This window comes from Tauraco erythrolophus, chromosome 1 (genome assembly GCF_009769465.1).
Source record: "Tauraco erythrolophus isolate bTauEry1 chromosome 1, bTauEry1.pri, whole genome shotgun sequence".
Classification (NCBI taxonomy): domain Eukaryota; kingdom Metazoa; phylum Chordata; class Aves; order Musophagiformes; family Musophagidae; genus Tauraco; species Tauraco erythrolophus.
Window position 1 is genome coordinate 133529630 of NC_141465.1, and position 21228 is coordinate 133550857.

At 47.9% G+C, this 21228-nt stretch overlaps 2 protein-coding genes across 5 annotated transcripts in view; one reads left to right on the top strand and one right to left on the bottom strand.

Annotated features, from left to right (window-relative positions):
- INTS4 (integrator complex subunit 4) overlaps positions 1-3407 on the top strand; it is a 40375-nt gene extending 36968 nt beyond the window's left edge. For all 3 annotated transcript variants that reach the window (XM_086614832.1, XM_086614849.1, XM_086614839.1), the window contains 2 exons: positions 499-619; positions 3104-3407. In XM_086614832.1, coding sequence (XP_086470958.1) covers positions 499-619; positions 3104-3297 — 315 coding nt within the window. In that variant the 3' untranslated portion in view covers positions 3298-3407. The remainder of the gene's footprint in view (positions 1-498; positions 620-3103) is intronic.
- Positions 3408-9530: 6123 nt separating this feature from the next.
- Positions 9531-21043, bottom strand: AAMDC (adipogenesis associated Mth938 domain containing). 2 transcript variants are annotated; one of them, XM_086614868.1, is made up of 4 exons: positions 21013-21043; positions 17249-17399; positions 11041-11136; positions 9531-10309 (listed from the first exon to the last, which is right to left on the bottom strand). In XM_086614868.1, the coding sequence occupies exons 2-4, from the start codon at positions 17378-17380 to the stop codon at positions 10169-10171; spliced, it is 369 nt and encodes a 122-aa protein (XP_086470994.1). In that variant the 5' UTR covers positions 17381-17399; positions 21013-21043; the 3' UTR covers positions 9531-10168. The 2 variants fall into 2 exon arrangements, with proteins under 2 accessions (XP_086470994.1, XP_086471000.1); XM_086614874.1 differs by lacking the exon at positions 21013-21043 and adding an exon at positions 20237-20270.
- Positions 21044-21228: the final 185 nt, after the last annotated feature.

The window sequence follows — 21228 nt, forward strand, 5'->3', positions numbered from 1 at the left end:
CAGTGCTTCCACGTGCACTGGGCACGTTACGGACGTGAGCACGAATAAATGCTGGTGAACTTCCAGCTTGCGTAGTGGGAGAAGGAGGAGCGAAAGAAGCTGCTCTGAACTGTACAGAAGTACCCAGGTTCTCTGTGTTTCCAGCTGAACTTCCTTCCTGCTGCTCAGTCGCTAGTTTCAAATGCAGCTGAGGGGGTAGGGGTGGTGTGAGGCCAAGTAGAATATGCAAATTCACTGCATAACGAAGAAATTACCACCTCTGTTTACAATACAGAGGAAGAAGCTGATGTCAGTGGACATTTTCCTCCTCTGCTGGGTCTGAACGGCCAGCGTGTGGCCGTTAAATCTGGGTCTGGACTCCTGGATCCAATGTAAAGCACACTGTCCTGCCTTGCCAACTCAAGCAGATCCCACCAAAACAACGCGCGCTGTGCAAAGCCCCAGTCCAGTTGTCATGCAGCTGTTTCCTTTTTTTTTTTTTTTTTTTAACCCCTGTAGGTACTCTATCCAGATGGACAAGCACAACTAATCCATCCGAAACCAGCTGACTTCCGAAATCCTGGTCCTGGAAGGCACAGACTGATAACTCAGGTTTATCTCTCGCACACGGCCTGGACAGGTAACGTTAACGATGCAAGTTTTTGTGATTGTGTTGCTGCGCTTTCTAAGAGAAGAGCCTCTCTTCCTTCATCCCAGTCTCTTGCACGTAAGACATAGATGCCCCACAGTCTTGGGGGTTTTGAGGTTCCTGGAGTCTACAGCTGTTGTTCGTAGAATTATCATAGAATCATAGAATGGTTTGGGTTGGAAGGGACCTCAAAGATCATCTAGTTCCAACCCCCCTGCCATGGGCAGGGACACCCTCCACTACACCAGGTTGCCCAAAGCCTCATCCAGCCTGGCCTTGAACACTTCCAGGGATGGGGCAGCCACAGCTTCTCTGGGCAACCTGTTCCAGTGCCTCACCACCCTCAGAGTGACAAATTTCTTCCTTAGATCTAATCTAAATCTGCCCTCTTTCAGTTTAAACCCATTGCCCCTTGTCCTGTCACTACATGCCCTTGTCAAAATTCCCTCTCCAGCTTTCCTGTAGCCCCTTTAAGTACCGGAAAGCTGCTAGAAGATCACCCCGGAGCCTTCTCTTCTCCAGGCTGAACAGCCCCAACTCTCTCAGCCTGTCTCCAGAGCAGAGGTGCTCCAGCCCTCGGATCATCTTCATGGCCCTCCTCTGGACTCACTTCAGCAGCTCCATGTCCTTCTTATGTAGGTGGCCTCAGAGCTGAACACAGCACTGCAGGGGGGTCTCATGAGAGCAGAGCAGAGGGGCAGAATCCCCTCCCTTGACCTGCTGCCCACACTGCGTTGGATGCAGCCCAGGACACAGTTGGCTTTCTGGGCTGCCAGCGCACGGTGCCGGCTCATGTTGAGCTTCTCATCCACCAGCACTCCCAAGTCCTCTTCCTCAGGGCTGCTCTCCATCCATTCTCCGCCCAGCCTGTCCTTGTGCTTGGGATTGCCCCGACCCACGTGCAGGACCTTGCCCTTGGCCTTGTTGAACTTCATGAGGTTCTCACAGACCCACCTCTCCAACCTGTCCAGGTCCCTCTGGATGGCATCCCTTCCCTCCAGCGTGTCCATAACACCACCCAGGTTGGTGTCACAGCAGACTTGCTGAGGGTGCACTCGATCCCACTGTCCCACCTGTTGATGCTCCCCAGCGTTGCTCAGATTTCTGTTCTTGCAGCCTTTGAGCAGTTACATCTCCCTGGCTGACAGGGCACTGCCTCTCCGTGGGTGACTAGAGGGGCTGCTGTCACGGAGGGGAAGGTTCTTGCTCCGCGCTGGGGGCTGCGCGTGCCGTCTTCCGGCACTGGGAGCCTGGACATGGGAGCACTTGTTCACGGTGAGGTCACCCGTTTCCGTGCGGAGCGGGATCAGGTGTAGGAGCCGGGTCTGCAGCCTGGTGTCAAGGCGAGGAGCTGTGGTAAACTGGCTCATCGTAGTTCATCGGTTTAGGTCTGGCAGGTGTTTGGGCAGAGACCCTTTGGCACTGTGTGTGCTCAGCAGCAGAATTCCACTGCCGAGTAAACTTCCACCCTTTGAAAGCCCTAAAAAACGCCCTTTAGCTCCGATGAAACATGTGACTCCCAACATCCACGTTGGCATTCACACCTCCCCGTGGATGTGCCTCGGTAATTGGCTCGTGGACCTCACACAACGCAAGCAGAGTATTTGTTGGCAGCTCCCTTTGTCCAGTTTTCTTTTAATCCCTTCACATTTATTCAAATGTGTGGGGTTTTTTTTCCTGAGCAGTTTATTTTCTGGGCAGTTACTAATATCCTTTGGTGATCTTGGGTTTTAACCAACACTTTTGTGTAGTGCCGTGTTCTTTCACGTGCTCCTTTTCAGACAGCACTTCCATGGGGTGCTCGTTCATCCTATCTTTGTTTTGCTTTGGAGAAGAAAAAGTGATTTTTTTTCTACGACCAGAAGTGTCTGGATTTAACAGTTGATCCTGTCTCAGAGGGAGCCAAATGAAATCCCGATTTCTGCTTCTGCAGCGTTTGCTGGAAGGACATGGAGCTACTGGAACAAGTCCAGAGGAGGCCACGAAGATGATCCGAGGGCTGGAGCACCTCTGCTATGAAGACAGGCTGAGAGAGTTGGGGTTGTTCAGCCTGGAGAAGAGAAGGCTCCGGGGTGATCTTATAGCAGCTTTCCAGTACCTAAAGGGGCTACAGCAAAGCTGGAGAGGGACTTTTTGCAAGGGCGTGTAGTGACAGGACAAGGGGCAATGGATTTAAATTGAAAGAGGGGAGATTTAGGTTGGATATAAGAAAGAAATTCTTTACATTGAGGGTGGTGAGGCACTGGAACAGGTTGCCCAGAGAAGTTGTGGATGCCCCATCCCTGGAAGTGTTCAAGGCCAGGTTGGATGAGGCTTTGGGCAACCTGGTGTAGTGGAGGGTGTCCCTGCCCATGGCAGGGGGGGTTGGAACTAGATGATAAAATGATAAATGATAAAATTCCGTGCAGTATTACTTGTTCCCTGTGTGATGACAGTCACGTTTGAGTTTGTTCTCGTTTTCTTTTCTCTCTGCAGAGCCATGTCAGATTGAAGTGCGGTTGCTGCTGGCTTACAATTCCAACAGGAGCAAGGCATCTGCTAAAATTCCTAAATCTACCTGGAGCGAGAGCTTGGAGGCTCTCCCTCAACCTGAAAGCGGCATAGAGGGGACCATACCCTTCAGCAAACCCGTCAAAGTTTATATAATGCCCAAACCTGCCAGACGGTGAACTCTGTCACTAAAAGAAACATATTTTTGGGATTATTGAGCTACATGGAAACAATATTCTGTGTTTCAGGATAGTGAACCAAACCAAAACCAGTTTTGTACTTGCATAAAAAAAAAGTCAACCGTAGAAATAAAGCTGCTGAAGAACAACTGGTCTCCTCTGTGAAGAAGCAGATGGATGGATAGAGGAGTTATTCAGCTAATTAAGAGTAGTTCCAGGAAAATGCAGGTGTTTCTGTATTGAATCGCCAAAATCAGGACAGTCAGCATTCCAGTAGTAACTCCATGGGGCCATCTCTTCAGTTTTTCCTTCTCACACGTTTCTCTTCAAGGCCTGGAGGTTTTCTGCCGTGTATTTACTGTGTAAATGCTCTGGCACGTACAGCAATGCCATTTTTACAGTATTCTGAAAGGAAGCTGAGGAGTTCGGGGGTTTCGTGGGGGTTTGTTGGGTCGGGTTGTTTTTTTTTTAATGTCTAAAACTTGCGTTTGTGCATTGGTACCTAAACTCGTAGTAAAAAAAAAAAAAAATAGTTCTGAGTATTGTTCATGTTCAGGGGAACCTGCTGGCGCCAGCAGCAGAACTCCAGTCAGCAGGACGTGGAGTTTCCCCGAGTTGCAGCAACAAACCAGTATGTTACTTTTGTTCGTTTACATAAAATAGTCAAACAAATCAATATTCTGCTAATCAAAGGCTTTTTGATCAGCTGAAGGAGCTGAGCACGTTCTCAGTTAAGCAGCAGGCAGCTTGTCAGTGTTCCCCTAAGTGGGTGAGCTGGGAGTAGGGAGGGACAGGAACTTAGTAAAGCCATGATCCTTCTGGCATTCCTGTTGGAAAGTGTGTCAGTGGACTGAGGAACCTCCTGCAAACCTTTCGGTAGGATTTTTCTAGGAGCATTTGACGTGTGAAAGTTTGTCGTGCAGCAGGCAAATGTTACCCGCGTTCACAAATCGATTGTATTAAAAAAAAAAACAAGTGTACAGAGATGAGCGGAAATAATTACGCAAAACCCCTTTTGTGCTTTCCTACAATAAAATTGGAAAACTCGTGCTGATCTGTTTCCTCTCTCTTATGTGAGTGAGCATGGGGGCCTGGGCTAATAAGAGATTACTGCAAGTTTTTGATTATTGTGATTTTTTAGCACTGACACCTTGTGGTCCAAAGACGTAACCATAAAACTGTCCAGCTGCTTAGGCATTCTTGAATTAAATGTTTTCTTAGTGCTGCTGCTCTTACAAACTGGTTTTTGGCATTTCATCTTCCAGGCACTGCTCTGAAAACCTCCTGCGCGTGTACCAGTGGAGTTGTGATCGTCTGACTCCGCTCTGGCACCAGTTCAGTTCCCAGCGGACAGGGCTGGATGTACATCTCGTTACGAAGCCCAGGCAGATACTTGATGAGTTGAACCAGCTCCTTACAGGCTTCCTCGTCCGCCTCCCCTCAGTTTTACCCTTCGCCAGTATTCCTGCAGTTTGTCATCCCAGTAAAGACTTCCAATTCCAATGGTGTCCGTATGCTGCAGGCCACGAGTGATGCTTTGGTAGGCAGAGCAGAGACCAGGGGCCAGAGGAACGGTGGTTCAGCCCTGAGTGCCACCCTTCTCTGCCAGCCCAGAGCAATATTGATGCACAGCGGAGCTTTTGTGCCCCTGCCAGGCTCCAGGTAAACCCTCCTGGGCCTGGCATTAACCAGCTGTCTGCCATAAACTCTGCCTTTCCTCAGGGTACTTTGGCTGCTCCGTGGTTATCCGTGTATGAGTTCGGATTTATCATTTGTTCCCAGGTCACAGACGACCAAACAGCAGCTCCATTACGGACATAATTATTATTTTTTATTTTATTTTCAGTATCAAAATGTTGGCATCTTTCTTTTTCTGAGCACTGGAACCAGTTACTATTTTGCTCCCCTCGTGCTGTGCTTGAGCTCCTTTCATGTAACATACGAAACAAAGATCACCCACCTTCTGTCTCACCACCAAGAATCAAATACTGACGGGCTAGAGACAAGTTCTTCATCTGTAATTTCAAGATGCCTAAAACCACCTGAAAATTTAAGACCGCCACGAATATTTCCAGTCTCCTAAGGAGAGTATTCCATAGTTGGCTTCTCTTGATATCGTCCTGTCATTTTTTCTCTGATTCCTAGTTTGAATCATAGAATCACAGAATGGTTTGGGTTGGAAGGGACCTCAAAGATCATCCAGTTCCAACCCCCCTGCCATGGGCAGGGACCCCCTCCACTACACCAGGTGGCCCAAAGCCTCATCCAACCTGGCCTTGAACACTTCCAGGGATGGGACAGCCACAGCTTCTCTGGGCAACCTGTGCCAGTGCCTCACCACCCTCTGAGTGAAAAATTTCTTCCTTATATCCAATCTAAATCTGCCCTCTTTCAGTTTACATCCATTGCCCCTTGCCCTGTCACTACAGGCCTGGGTAAAACATCCCTTATATATTTTTTTAACTGCTTACCTTCATCTCCCAATTTATTTTTGCTTACTTTCTCTTTTTTGCATTTTTGCACTGTTCCAACATCTGGGAAATCTGAAAGGAAATTTTTATAAAAGGTAAGCATTTGAAGATTTTGTTGTAGTTGTTTAAGTCTAGATACTGGCTTTTTCCTCCCACCGCCAGGTTTGAGACATTCGGGCTTTTCTGCTCTCAAAACTGACAGAGTTCACGACTTTGTGTCACCTCAGAAGCACCTCTGCCCATTCACTGGTTGTCCTTTCATTTTGGGTAAAAGCGTTGGACTTCTGCCCTGCGATATCCTGGAGAAAAGGAGGCTGAAGGGAGACCTGATCGCTCTCTACCACTACCTGAAAGGAGGTTGTAGTGAGGTGGGGCTTGGTCTCTTCTCCCAAGTCACAAGTGATAGGAGAAGAAGAAATGGCCTCAAGTTCTGCCAGGGGAGGTTTAGATTGGATATTAGGAAAAATTTCTTCACCAAAAGTGTTGTCAAGCATTGGAAAAGGCTGCCCAGGGAAGTGGTGGAGTCACCATCCCTCGAGGGATTTAAAAGACGTGTAGATGTGGCGCTTGGGGCCATGGTTTAGTGGTGGACCTGGCAGTGTCAGGTTAATGGTTGGACTGGCAGCTCTTCAAGGTCTTTTCCACACTAAACGATTCTATGATTGTATCCCAAAAGATGATTGATCCCAGCATGAAAAGAAAAACAAAGGGCTGTTCTCATGCACAAAGGCAATTTGCATCTTTTATCTGTTGAAGAGGGAACAGAGGACTTGAGATCACAATCACCCAAGCATCTGGAACGGAAGATTCTGTTCTCTCAGATGTTTGCAAGTGTAGGAACACGGCGCCAGTACAGAACTGGAGCCACGGGGACATGAAGCAACACAGCAGCAAGGGCAAATAATCTGCTAAAACCTTACCAACTGTGTTAAAACAGCCCTTGCCACCCCATTCTGCCTCCTAGACATGAGGGTGGAGGGGCAAGAATCTGGCAAAGGGAGGAAAAAACTGAACTCACATGAGATGAAAAGGTGGTGGTGTGTTTACTGGGTGGGTTTTTTTTTTCCCAGATTTATTATACACGGCATCGGGGGGGGGGGGGGTGGGGGGGGTGGGGTGGGGGTGGGGGGGGGAAGCCTAGCTCTGAGTGCTTTCAATGGGAAATTCCTAATCAGCTTGCAGAAGGCCATTGAAATTCATCAGGCCAATCCGTAGAACTTTGCAAGTAAATAATGCCATTATCAAGCCAAGAACTCTTAAAACAATGCAAAAATGTACCGGAGCAAAGTTGGTATTAACCCAAACCTGGTGTGGCTTTCATGGATCTTAGTTTTAAAAGTGCAGCAAAAACTTCAGTGGGCGGGTGCAGCCACTGCAAAAAGTACAAAGCAAGTTCCTGGGAAGCCGAAAGAACAGGGCACGCATTTAAATCAGGACCATATGACATCATCTTCGGTTCCAGCTCAGAGATGGGTTTCCTCCCTCTGGATTCCTGTCTTGCTTGTCCCAGTTCTCAAATTTTTTGAGCAAGTCAGAGACACAAAGGCTGTTCCATGTCCCTTAAAGCCGCCAGCTGCATTCCCTGTGTCCGTGAGCCTTTAGACGGCCCGTTTCTCCTGGCTGCCAGCTCGTGCCCGCTGCTTGGCGAGGATAAGGGGGACCAACCTGCTCGGCAGCACCGGAGCAGCCGGGGTGGAATCTTCCTGGCAGCCGGCCCAGCTGCAGCTCTGCTGCAATGGGGGTGTCAGGGTGGGAGTCCATTGCCTAGTGGGAAATGGTTTTCCTGGTGGGAGGTGGAGAAGGGGTGTATGGGAGAAATCCTGCCCGATAAAAGTGCGTTCCCGCGATCCGGGCGATGAGCCCGTCGTTTTAACGGACGACTGACGGCTCTAGCTGAACAAAGACACCGTTTTGAGCTCTGCTTGAATATTTTGATGAATCAGTCCCAGCTGTTTCCACCACGTAGCAAAGCAATTTCAGGCACCGAGAAGGAAATTGGGCTTTCAGTGACTGGAGCAGCTGCTTTCCTAGGAACTGACAAAGCTGACTTGGGAAGCTGTGATGGAGCAGTAAAGGAAGAGAAGCTAGGGATGGAAAAGATTCCCAGCAGATTATCTCCTCCTGACACTGACATTTTCTACTGATGGTGGCGAGACTTTGCAGTTTGCCTTTAAAAAAGGGAAATCCATTTCTTTGCAGGCAGCAACTCCGGTTTCAGAAGTGGAACCTTCTGGATCCTACCCATTGCCAAATGAAAGGAACGATCCAGAGGCTGCAGCACAAAGCTGGGTAGGGCACAACCTCTGAAAGTCACCTGGCAGTGCCAAAGGGGCTGTGCCCCTCCCGTGCCTTTTGGGAGGCCAAAGCCTGAAGCACCAGTGGGGAGGAGCCCGCAGTATTTTTCTCAAATGCGGGACCTGGGCTGAGCAGTTTTGGTGAACGTGGCTTCATTGTTAACGATACACCACATTAATACGAAATATTTTTTTTTTAAAAAAGTAGGAAAAGAAAGATAATGTGTTTGCTCAGCTTCTAACAGTGTAACGTGCAGCAGGACTTAAGAAACTGGAATTGTCCTCTCAGTATGTCCTTACGAAGTCTCTTCCTATTTAAGGCTGCCTCAAGGCCAAAAATGAAATAATGCAATTATCTGGCTGTGATCAGATGAGTCATAGAATCATGGAACGGTTTGGGTTGGAAGGGACCTCAAAGATCATCTAGTTCCAACCCCCCCGCCATGGGCAGGGAAACCCTCCACTACACCAGGTTGCCCAAAGCCTCATCCAACCTGGCCTTGAACACTTCCAGGGATGGGGCAGCCACAGCTTCTCTGGGCAACCTGTGCCAGTGCCTCACCACCCTCAGAGGGAAGAATTTCTTCCTTATATGCAATCTAAATCCGCCCCCCCCTTTCAGTTTAAATCCATTGCCCCTTGTCCTGTCACTACACACCCTTGTAAAACCACCTCTGCTATAAGACAGGAACAGTTTAATGCAAAAAGTCTCCACACTCTGCAGATTGGTAGGAACTGGGATGATGACAGCATTATACTGGCTGCTGTGTCAGAGAACACAGAGGCAGCTCTTGCTGGTTTAGATAAGATGTTGCCTCAAATAGGGCTCCACTAACAGAAAATATTGCTGCAATTAGGAGATTGCAAGATAACACTTTCAAGTACTCACTTTCCCTTTGCTTTTCCACCGCGTTGTACTTTCTCAGAGAAAAGGTTTGAAGCAATTACCAGAGCAAATAAACAGAAAGAGAGCAGAGTATTTTGTGAAGGGCTGTTGCTGGGCCTTGGCAAAGCCGTGGCATTCCCATATTGCTCTAAGCCTCTCTGCCACCTCACTGCGTGGCTGGTTCCGAGCGCCGCAGGGCACGTCTAGTGGCATCTTTGTGAGAAGCAGTGAGCCTGGTGGAAGAGAAAAGAAATCGACAGCGGGTGAACATACAACTGACAGCATTCACAGAAGCCCACCAGGAACAGTAACGACAAGAGCTTTCCAAATCCTCAGCGTAATAATACGCTTGTTGGCACAATGTTTAAATGACCAGATAACGAATGACAAGCAGGAGGAATTCTCTCATCCCTCCTCAGCTTGCCAGCAGCAATCAAGACTGATTTCCTAAAGATCGATGGTTTTGTGCCCCAAACTCTAGTTTGGTGACAAATCCTTCCGATGATTTTAAACACGCAGGGACTTTGGAACAGACACGTATTGCACAACTCGGTCCCCACAATTCACAATTAACAGGAAAATTCTTTAAGGCCCAGATTTTATCTTTATTCCCTGTAGATATTTTTTTTTCCTTTTTCCAGGTTCAGTGTAAAATTTACAAGTGCTAAATTATGTGAATCATCACAAACAGATCTGCATAGTCAATACCCTGACTGAAGCCACCAGCAGGAGGCAAAGTTGTACGCTCTGGGTTCGCTCTGTAATTTATTTTATTTTTAACTTATTTATAAAGTGCTTCTTTACCACCACTTTGTGTCTACCACTTGGTTGTACTCATCAGATATTTCACAGCTGTATTCAGATAGCCAATAATGTAATTTTGGGCCGTTTCCTAAGAAAAGTACTCAAAACCTACTATCTTAATTTAGCCAACACGTGAAAAGTTAAGTAACCAGAACACGGACAGTCTTCAGAGGCAGATTAGGTCCATCTCAAGAATGTACGGAAATGGTTCTGTAATTAACCTATCTAATTAGCAGCCCTTTTTTGTGAGCACCCTGTTTAAATCCTGAACTAACAAACTGTCCTCGCGTTTTCCATCGCCGGTGCACAAATGCTTTGGCACGTGAAGTCCGCGTTCCGTTGACTAATTCCATTCGGCGCAGAGCTGCGTCCGCGGTTTGGCTGCGGTCAAGGAAGGCGGAATGAGCTGGAAGGCTTCAGCAGGTTGAATGGAAGACTCCCCCCACTTTGACACCCTGAGCAGCCAGGGCGTTGTACTCTTCCACAGCCTTCTCCGTTTGCAACACCAGCACGTCAATCCCGTTTTTCCTCACGTAGTCCACGGTAGATGATGGAACCTCAGAAGACAAAAGGAAATGGGAAGAACAAGTGTGAGATTCTTCTCCCCCCCGTGCTGTAAAGGTTGAGGAAAAACAGGCACTGAGGTCGTTTGTTAGTAGATGCATTCAAGTAGCTGGTAATACTCAGATTTTTCTAAGATTGACATAATTTTTTTTTTTCCTCTTCAATAAAGCTACTTGCTAACAGACACCTCCCATCTCCCCTTAACACGGTTCAAAACGCAGCCCTTTCCTAGAAAAATAAATAGAACTGCAGCTAAAGGTAATTAATCCAAATAAGGTGTCACTCACTTTACCGAAAGGCTAAGGAACTGCTGCTCACGCCATAAAGCTCAGCACTTCTGAGCTTTCCACAGGTGGTTTATCCGCTGAAACGACACCCTGCCACCATTAGTGACAAAAATGCCTAATTATCCAAGTGTCTACAGCAGGCTGGAGAGCTAGTTCATAACTCACTTTAAGAGAGGGGGACAAACGACGCTGTAAAAAACTCTCCTTGTTTAAATCGCTCCTGTGGAACACAAACCTGTTCACTGCTTGACACTGACACTGACACAGAAGAGCTCAGATGATGTTTTGGGCAGAGAGTGGCTCCTGGCAGGAGCTCAGTCATGCTAATTCAACATCCTGAATTTTTTTCCCCTCTTAGTAAAGCATCTTAGATTTTTCTCCCCCACCTTAATGAACAAACAGTTCTGTTTTACGTTCCTCACGGAACAAAGACCTACCTGCAAAGCCTCACTCATGCCACGACCGATCACCAGAGTTCTAACACCCTTCTGGACAACTTCTTCAAGGTCAGCTGGCTGCACTCCTGGAGAATGCTAAGTGGCAGGGAAGGAAAGGAACAGTCTGTGTTCTGACAGCACCAACCAGGAAAGCTTCATCTCCACGTTGTGAAACGTTCACAGAGCAGCAGGGTAAATCAGCAGTACCAAAACGTAGCACGACCCTCCTTTCTGCACAGGTAACACTGGTCCTTAAAAAGGTGTTTCATGTGCAGGTGAAGGAGGGCAGCTAATCAATCGATGGCAATATCGTAATTCTTTATAAAACAGTTAAAAATCATAGAATCACAGAATGGTTTGGGATGGGAGGGACCTCAAAGATCATCTAGTTCCAACCCCCCTGCCATGGGCAGGGACACCCTCCACTACACAGGTTGCTCAAAGCCTCATCCACCCTGGCCTTGAACACTTCCAGGGATGGGGCAGCCACAGCTTCTCTGGGCAACCTGTGCCAGTGCCTCACCACCCTCAGAGGGAAGAATTTCTTCCTTATATCCAATCTAAATCTCCCCTCTTTCAGTTTAAATCCATTGCCTCTTGTCCTATCACTACACGCCCTTGGAAAAATTCCCTCTCCAGCTTTCCTGTAGCCCCTTTAAGTACTGGAAAGCTGCAATAAGATCACCCCGGAGCCTTCTCTTCTCCAGACTGAACAGCCCCAACTCTCAGCCTGTCTCCAGAGCAGAGGTGCTCCAGCCCTCGAATCATAGAATCATCTTCATGGCCTCCTCTGGACCCGCTCCAACAGCTCCGTGTCCTTCTTGTGTTGGATAATAAATAAATAAAAAGGTGCATTTCACAATTCTAAAACGCTCCTGTCTAACAACGAGCACTTTATAAATATGAAAGTGAAATCAAGAAATTGCAACATATTGCTGTTCGTTTTCAAAGGAACAAAATCCTTCTGCAACAAGGACTGCGGCAAGCCAAAGTTTCCTCACTTGACTCACAAAGACCTCCTCAAATAATTAAAATTATTCAATTCTTTCATTGTTTACTTTGCAAATCTCATTTACCAAAGAGGACTGAAACATATGGGCTAGCTCCATTCAACAGTTTCCATTTCTGTTATTTTGAGAAGGGAATATTTGAAACTAAACTCCTTAAAGAAAAAAGAAGAGCTTTAACAGCACGTTGATTGAATTTTTACAGAAAATTTCCTACTAGTAGGCTTTAAAGGCATGAATCCCCACATCCACCGGTAACGTGAGTATAAACCATCACTATGTCACAGTAATTCTCCCCTCGGATGCAATTCCTGTGTATCCCTGCATGGCCAAGAGGAAGACACAGCACAGCCTGTGGCTAGAATATGGCCTCTCTCTGGTGTGCATTTTTTTAAAAATCATAAATACTATTCCCTCTCTCTCCCTTTTTTTTTTTTTTTTTTGGCAGGATTCTTAAGTTCTTTTAGAGGACTGAGATCACTTTCTCACTTGACGTAGGTAACGCCACGGTGGACTTCTGGAGAATGTTATTTTAATGGAGACGCCTGTACATCTTTAACCCCTGTATTTCCAGAAAATACCACATTCCTTCAATGAATTAAGGTCAAAGCACCACCTTAACAACTGCCTTCTGCTGGTCCATCAGTTAGTGAGCTTTTCTCCTCCATGTCCTTAGGTCCTCTCCTCTTCTTCTTCCCCCACCCAAGCCTTCAGCAGCTGGTGCTGCAGCCTCTCACAAGGTGCCAGAGTTCTCCTGTCAGCCTCGTCAGTGCTTCAGCTGGCTGGACAGGGCAAGGATTTCCAAGCTGAAACAAACACTTGAGCTCCTGAAGTTGCAGGTGAGGGAAACCTTCCACAGTGGAGTGCCACGTCCAATGAATGGATTAAACTTATCCCACCAGAAAGTCTTTAGCCTGGACGGCATCAGGAATTTCAGCAACAGAGATGATTCACCTTTATGGTTCCCCACGTTAGAATTGTAGAATCCTTTAGGTTGGAGAAGACCTTTGAGATCATCAAGTCCAACTGTTAACCCAACACTGCCAAGTCCACCTCTAAACCATGGCCCCAAGCACCACATCTACACGTCTTTTAAATCCCTCCAGGGATGGTGACTCCACCACTTCCCTGGGCAGCCAATTCCAAAGCCTGACAACCCTTTTGGTAAAGAATTTTTTCCTAATATCCAGTCTAAACCTCCTCTGGCACAACTTGAGGCTATTTCCTCTGGTCCTATCACTTGTGACTTGGAAGAGGAGACTGACCTCCACCTCACTCCAGACCCTTCACCAGCTTCGTTGCCCTTCTCTGGACACGCTCCAGCTTCTCCATGTCTTTCCTGTAGTGAGGGGCCCAAAACAGAACACAGGATTTGAGGTGTGGCCTCACCAGTGCCAAGTACAGGGGGGCAACCACTACCCCAGTCCTGCTGGCCACACTATTGCTGATATAAGCCCAGATGCTATCGGCCTTCTTGGCCACCTGGGCACACTGTGGGTCATATTCAGATGCTGTTGACCAACACCCTCAGGTCCTTTTCCACCAGGCAGCTTTCCAGCTACCCTTCCCCAAGCCTGTAGGGTTGCGTGGGGTTGTTGTGACCCAAGTGCAAGACCTGGCACTCGGCCTTGTTGAACCTTGTACAATTGGCCTTGGCCCATGGATCCAGCCTGTCCAGATCCCTCTGCAGAGCCTTGCTACCCTCAAGTAGATCAACACTCCCACCAAACTGAGTGTCGTCTGCAAACTTACCAAGGGTGCACTCAATCCCCTGGTTCAGATCATTGATAAAGATATTGAACATAACTGGCCCCAGCGCTGAGCCCTGGGGAACACCACTTGTGACCGGCCACCAACTGGATTTAACTCCGTTCACCACAACTCTTTGGGCCCGGCCAGCCAGCCAGTTTTTTACCCAGCAAAGATTACACCTGTCCAAGCCATGGGCAGCCAGTTCTCCAGGAGAACACTGTGGGAAATGGTGTCAAGGCTTTCCTACAGTCTGGATAGACAACATCCACAGCCTTTCTCTCATCCACGAAGCAGGTCACCTTGTTATAGAAGGAGATCAGGTTAGTCAAGCAGGATGTGCATTTCCACACCAAGGTCAGACCGACAGGCCTGTAGTTCCCCAGATCTTCTTTCCAGCCCTTCTTGTAGGTGGGCGTCACATTTGCTTACTTCATCAGCTGAGACCTCCCTGGTGAGCCAGGACTGCTGATAAACAATGGAAAGTGGCTTGGTGAGCCCTTCTGCCAGCTGCCAGTACCCTGGGGTGGATCCCATCCATCCCCACAGACCTGTGTGCATGTAGGTGGTGTAGCAGGTTGTTAACCATTTTCCCTTGGATTATGAAGGCTTCATTCTGCTCTCTGTCTTCCAGCTCAGGGGCTGGGTACCTGGGTCACCTGGTACTGAAGTTGTGTCCCCATAGTCCATTTCCATTTGATATCCACACCTAGAACGCAGAGTTCGCTTCCGTAGGCAGAGCTTCCCCAGATGAAATCACTGCAAGCACATGTTTATGACAGAGTAGGTAATGCCTTGCCTTCAGGGTTTTTAAAGTAGACTCAGACAAAAAGAACTGGTATGGTTTAGTGCAATTACAATAATTAGATTGCTGGGGAAGGCTTGCTGTCATTTGGTAAGTACCCCCCAGACACTAAAGCCATGGAACGAATGGATTTTCTTTGGTTACACAGGACACTTAGCTGGAGGCTTCTACATGTTTTGTAGGAAACTTAGTGTCACTACAGGAAACATGTAACATCATGGAATAACTGTATTGTTGCTAATCTGACAGCTGAAGGGAAAGAGAAAGGGCAGAAGAATTTCTTGCCTGTTTTATTCTCTGGTCTTCCTTCCAGGATTCCTACTTCTCTGCCACTAGCAGATAGCACTGAAGTGCAGCCAGCCAGGGAGGCTGCCTTCCATCCCCAAGGGCTAAGGCCATAAAAACTATTACTGCTTAGTTACAGAACCTTGCAGAGCCAGTTATACAATTTTCCTGATGGAAGAATTACATACTAGACAGCAGGCTGATAGCAGAGAAGGCAAGGAAGCAATTTATTTCCAACTGAAGTGTGGGACATGACCAGCACTGCTTGTTTCTCAAACTTCAGCTCCACCCACCCCCTCGAACATGCTCAGAAAAAGTAGGGACTCTGTAGTCTACTGTAAAGAAACACACAGAAAATGCACCTGGAGAATCCTGCTAATTCCAGCGCTGACTGGAATAACTTTTTGTACTTCTTCTAGAGTTGGAGATGCAGTCTAGAAAAGCTTAGTTCTGTTCTCACATTTGTTGCTTGCTATTCATTTTGAAATCAAATCACCCAACTCGCTCAGAGCTGCAAGAAGGATGGAACTGACCTAAAGCAGGAGCTTTAAAAGTGGCCTATATAAGGCAAAACCTAAACAGGGATTTTTTTACTCCCTGGTGATACAAAAAGGATGCCAGAAAACCTGCCTCTCAAATAACCCAACCATTGTTTTTTCTCCTCTGATCTTCATTTAACACAGACTCCTGTTTCTTGTTTCATTGGAGGACTCTTCCAAGGACTTTTCTGGACTTAAAGCTTTTACCTATCACCCGAAGACATCCACTGTTGAAAACTTGAAAAGAAAGCACGGCCTCCTAAATGCTAGTAGGTAGTTCTAACTTGAACCCAAAGTTTTCCAGTGGTTGGAATGAGTGTCAAAATGTGATGGAGCTGGGAACTAGTTGGGAACTTTCCAGCTACTACATCTCTTCTGCTTCTCCCGTCATATGTGCACACAAACCAGGAAACCAATATTGTCAAACAAACAAAATGTGACATCATGCACCACAGAACCCACCCCTCTGAAGAGCCAAGCAGTGAAAACTTCATTTTTCATAATGGGGCCATGAATAAAATTATTTTTAAAAGGTTACACACAGAGTTATCTTTCTCTCTGCAAGGTACAGATATACGTGCACGACAGCACCACCTTGCTCTTGGCATTACATACTCTGCATAAACTGAACTCTGAAGGCTTAAAAAAGTTCTGTTCCCCCAAAGATTACAGATGAAGTTCCAAACCCAAAGGTTCTGTCCTTCAGCTGCATCAAAATGAATCCGACGGTGCTGGATCCTCTGCGTGGGTGCAGCTGTGGGTGCTGGGTCCAGGGCCTGATCAGTACGAAGTTCTTCCATGCTTTAACTTTTGCTTAGAAAGTATGGATTATTTTTTTTTCTAGCCCACACAGCTATTCTACTTCAAGCCTTAATACCGGAAGAATTATCAACACCAAGTTCCTAATACGATAGATATTATGCGGCTTCTAAAACTGGAATGTCAATACTATTCCATTTATTTTATGGATTCTGATAGCATTTACAGATAGTTCAAACACTGTCAGGGTAAGCACTCAGTGTAGGGCTACCAAGAGAAGTCATGGTGTGGTTAGCCAGGCCCTGAGCTTTTCACAGAGACACCAGTACATGTGACACCAGAGCTGCGTGTTTTCCTCTGAAATAAGTACAAGGGACCCCAAGGAGAAGGATATAAGCTAAACCACATGCATGGTTGTCTTCCAAGCACATAAGGTCAGTTACTGTGGCTTTCTTTTAACTTCCCAGGAATTTTTTTCCTATTTCACTCAAGATGACTTGTTTACACAGTCTGAAAAAAGGTTGTCACCAGCATCTTACGATAACCACATTCTTAATCAAACGCAGAATGCCCTTTGAGAGGTCTAAGGTGTGTGATAGCAGGGCGGTCAGGCCAGCTGAAAGAAATTTTTCACTCTGAGGGTGGTGAGGCACTGGAACAAGTTGCCCAGAGAAGTTGTGGATGCCCCATTCCTGGAAGTGTTCAAGGCCAGGTTGGATGAGGCTTTGGGCAACCTGATGTAGTGGAGGGTTTCCCTGCCCATGGCAGGGGGGTTGGAACTAGATGATCTTTGAGGTCCCTTCCAGCCCAAACCGTCTGTGATTCTATGATTCTATGACTGGGGGCAACAGTTGCCACACCGTGTCACCTGCAGGACGTTGTGCACCTGCAGTCCTCTCGCCTCTCCACACAGCCACTTCTGAAACACACACTCAGTTCTTCCCAGGAGAAACCCAGCAGTTAGATCAAGGCAAAAGGCAGCTTCCTGAGCTTCTGGCTGCAGCTTTAACAGCTGCTCTCTGGACCGTTGAAAATGCAGAATGGACAGCAAACAGCAAACTTACATTAGTCCCAGTTTCTCGCCAATCCCATGCTCGGCTTCCTCCCGGCCACACTTTGCAGTCCTTGTATGTCGTGGCGCAGCCTTTCACCTTCATCTGACCCCAGGAGAGGGAAGCAATTTCAGGGGAAGACATCCCAGAGTTGAACCAAAGTCTGGAAAAGGGATATTTAGTACATAACATCAGCATGTTAACAAAACCAGAAGATTCTGCCCTTGCCCCAAGGAGCCAGGAAGGAAACGCTATGACAGACTTTATTCATGTGACTTTGTGACAACAGAACTGAACTGAGGACCAGCAGATTTGCTGAATTACCAGTCCTCTCGGGGATTTTCTCCATGATTTTGGGCAAACCGTTTTACGTGCTAAATCTGTACGAGTATTGGGTGCTCAACTTTTAGAACTACGAACGGGGATCAGGTCCCAGAACATCCTCTCACATCTGGGTTTTAATCTTCTCCCTAAAACACATGATGAAGATGTTGATAATTTCCTAAAACACCTGAGCTATACACTGCTCCTTTGGCCACTTTATTAATTCAAAGTGGTATTAAAAAATCCCAAACCAACCAACCCAATGGAAAAGCCATGAACAAAGCCACAGCACTGCCATATCACTAGTTCCAACTCCCCTGCCATGGGCAGGGACGCCCTCCACTACACCAGGTTGCTCAAAGCCTCATCCAACCTGGCCTTGAACACTTCCAGGGATGGGGCATCTGCAGCTTCTCTAGGCAACCTGGTCCAGCGCCTCACCACCCTAACAGTTAAGAATTTCTTCCTTATATCCAATCTAAATCTGCCCTCTTCACTTCCCTTCAGTCATGTTTTCTAAATTTCTGCTTATTTTCTCCTTTTATTTTTTTTTCCCTCCTGGCAGCCAGCAATTGGATCCATCTTTCTTTGACATCTGTTGCCTAAAACTAGACAGAGTGCTCCAGCTGAGGCCTTATCAGCTCTGCTACAGACCAACTGCTTTTTGGTAGTAACCACAGTCATTTTTAGATCAACCACAATCACCACTGGGCATCAGTAGGGCAGGGACTCTGCCTCTGAAAGTACCACCTCACCGCACCATGAAGTCTTACACCCTCTTCCAGTCCTCCCCATTGCTGCAATCTGATTGCTGGTGCAATTCTGGCAGCAGACAAGGAGAGGGGAACCAGAGAGAGGAATCACACGGTGATGGTAACTTGGAATCACATCAGACTAGCATGGCAGCCAACTGACACGTCTCAAGTGTAGAGTCACCTTCCTGCCCTTCCAGTTCAGAAGAAGATGGTCTGAAATCTGTGTTATGAAGAAAATTGTTTCTGCAGTAAAAAGAGCTCTGCTCCTGGCCAATCCAGAAAACCTCATGGGCAAATCCTTCCAGGTATGCAGTTTCTCATCCTTTACTTGTTAATTGTTCAAATTCACCAGAGGAAAAAAATAAAAATCGATTATAGGAATCCTGGTGGTGCAGATTAAAGAAAGAGCCCTGACAAAGGAGAAATCTTTGGATTACCAGACTTCCAGTCCTCCTGGAAACCTCCTTTCCTGTCTTCCAGGTGCCAGAGCAAACCACAGTACGGCCAAACAGGACATGCTCTTCCTGGATTGCCAGGAGCGGATCTCAGTATTCCGCTTCAAACGTTGTACGACGTAAAAATTGCGTTACTTGGGTCTGGCACAGGACTGAGGCTGCCAGAGCTGCTCCTTCCAGAGAATGGCGGGCAACTCTTTCTTTCTTGGTCCTTTGTAAAGTTAGTGGCACGTGTGCCCAGCTATGTAGGAAGCCAGGCAAGCAGCTACAGGGGAGTGAAACTTTCTTGGAATCATATATTCTAGATTCTCTCATTCCACATCCGCAATGCAATGGATTCAAATGAAGGTCTGTAAGACCATTTTTCCAAAAATCTGCTTGAAGGGAGATTATAGCAGAAGGAATAACCAGCAGTAGTCCCCACAGAATGAAACTAGCCATCAGGTGAAGAGTAAAGGCTGAATAAGCCACCCAGAACCTGGCTCTGAAGAATGAAAATAGCTTTTGCCTGTGCTAGTTTTGAGAGAAAATGGTAGAATTCAACCTGGAGGTTAGACAGAGGTGAATGTATAATGGAATGATTCGGAATATCAGATTTCCCGATGCAAATTGTATGACAAGGCTGAGACCGTGCATCAAACGGGCACAAACCGCAAATGGAGAGCAAGAGTTCCATCCTATCTTTTCCAAACAGCACAAAACCAAGTAAATAGCAGAAACGAAGACACAAAAGTTAAAAGCCATAAATAACCATTTGTAATCTAAAACTATTTCCCATAATACTACTGGAGACTATCAGTAAGGTCGGGTTATCTGAATTAATAAAGGTATCTGAAATTGAAGTAAGAATGAACTTTTAAACAGGAACTTTGGATGTTCTCAATGCAGGGCACAGTCCAGTCACCAAGGAGCAGGAAAATATTTCCCCAGCAAACGAGCTGTTCTTTTAACTATTCCCTACGATGAACGTACAGCACCGAAATATACAGTACCACTTAAGATCAAAAGAGACACAAATATCATCTAAACACCAATTTCTGAAAATCTCGGCACTCCAAACACAAAGAGACGAGGAGGAAAAACGGCTCAGGGATCTATAAGCAGAGTTATGAGAATTTAAAAACACGGGAAACAAAGGAAACAGAGGAGCTTAAAAGGAGGCAAAAGACAAGCTTATGCAAGGAGACTATGCTGAAAGAACGAAACGAAGCAGCGGCTAAGGATGGCAGAAGATAAAAATAGCCGAGAACGAAACGGAAGAAACTTGAGATGGAAGTGCAGTCAGCCAAGCAGGTGGATTTAAAACTTGCCAGCACACCTGTGTCCTGTGGAGGTAAACACTGTTCCAAAGTAGCACTCACCAGCAACAAATAAAACAAAAATAGGTAAACGGGAGCAGCGCGCCAGTGAATATTTTGTTGGGAAACTACAGAAGGAAAGAGCGTTTTATAAAATCCAAGCACAACCTGAGATCGAAGAGGATAAAGGTGACAAAGTCAATCGGGGGACGTCAAGTTTCAGGCAGGACAACTCCCGGAAGGTACCAAAGGAGGAGGGCGGCTCTGCAGCACAGCTGGGAAAGGGGTCGGCAGGAGGGGGTGTCGGCAGGAGGGGGGTGGGCGAATTCCCGGCGGTCGGGGCGGTTCGGGAGTGATCCAGCCGCTGGGGAAGCAGGGCAGGGCTTAAATACCGACGGTGGGAAGGCAGGGAGAGAGGGACAGGCTAAACTGAAGCGAACTGCGTAGGGACGGGGGGCAGACGCCACGCGTAAAACTAGGAACACGTTTTTTGGGGATTTCGGCAACCGAATTCTGCCGGGGCGCCTGAGGAAGGCGCGTTATCGGGGGGGGGGGGGGTGTCACGGAGAAGGGGGGTGCTTCTCCTCTGGCAAGGGGCGTTCAGCGAACACGGCGGGGAGAAGGAAGGGCGGAGAGAACCGAGACCCGATGGAAGCACCGGGGGGGGTCTAGCCGCGAGCCCGCAGCGGGAGGCAGGGATGGAGGGGGCGCGGGGCGGCTCCGGACCCCCCCCCGGAAACACGGCCCTGCGCGGCGCGCCCCGAGGCCGCGCCGCCTCACGCCTCTCCGCCGCCGGCGGGGAAGCGGCTCGCTCCACAGCGGGGCCGGGAGCACAGCGGGGCCGGGAGCACAGCGGGGCCGGGAGCACACCGGCGGGGCCGCACCGACCCGCCCGCCCCTCCCGCCGCCTCCCCTCACGCTGAGGCGACCCGGGACAGACTCACCACCGCGCGCGCGACCCCTTCCCCGCCGGGCGCTGCCTCCGCCTATCCCGGAGGGGGGCGGGCGGGGCGGAACACCCTCTGCCCCATCATTGGCTAGCGCTATCCGTCGGCCCCGCCCCCCGCCCGCTACGATTGGTCAGCCCGGCGTCTATCCCCCTCAGACACGTCACAATGGCCCCGCCTCGCCCCAGCCGCAGCCCCGCCTTGTTTTCATTC

Excerpts from the sequence above, each read along its gene's own strand:
- AAMDC (XM_086614868.1), bottom strand. The coding sequence starts at position 17,380 with ATGTCTTCCCCTGAAATTGCTTCCCTCTCCTGGGGTCAGATGAAGGTG. Across the intron at positions 11,137-17,248 it reads GGCGAGAAACTGGGACTAAT|CATTCTCCAGGAGTGCAGCC; the intron begins GTAAGTTTGCTG and ends CCTGCCACTTAG. Across the intron at positions 10,310-11,040 it reads GCATGAGTGAGGCTTTGCAG|GTTCCATCATCTACCGTGGA; the intron begins GTAGGTCTTTGT and ends TTGTCTTCTGAG.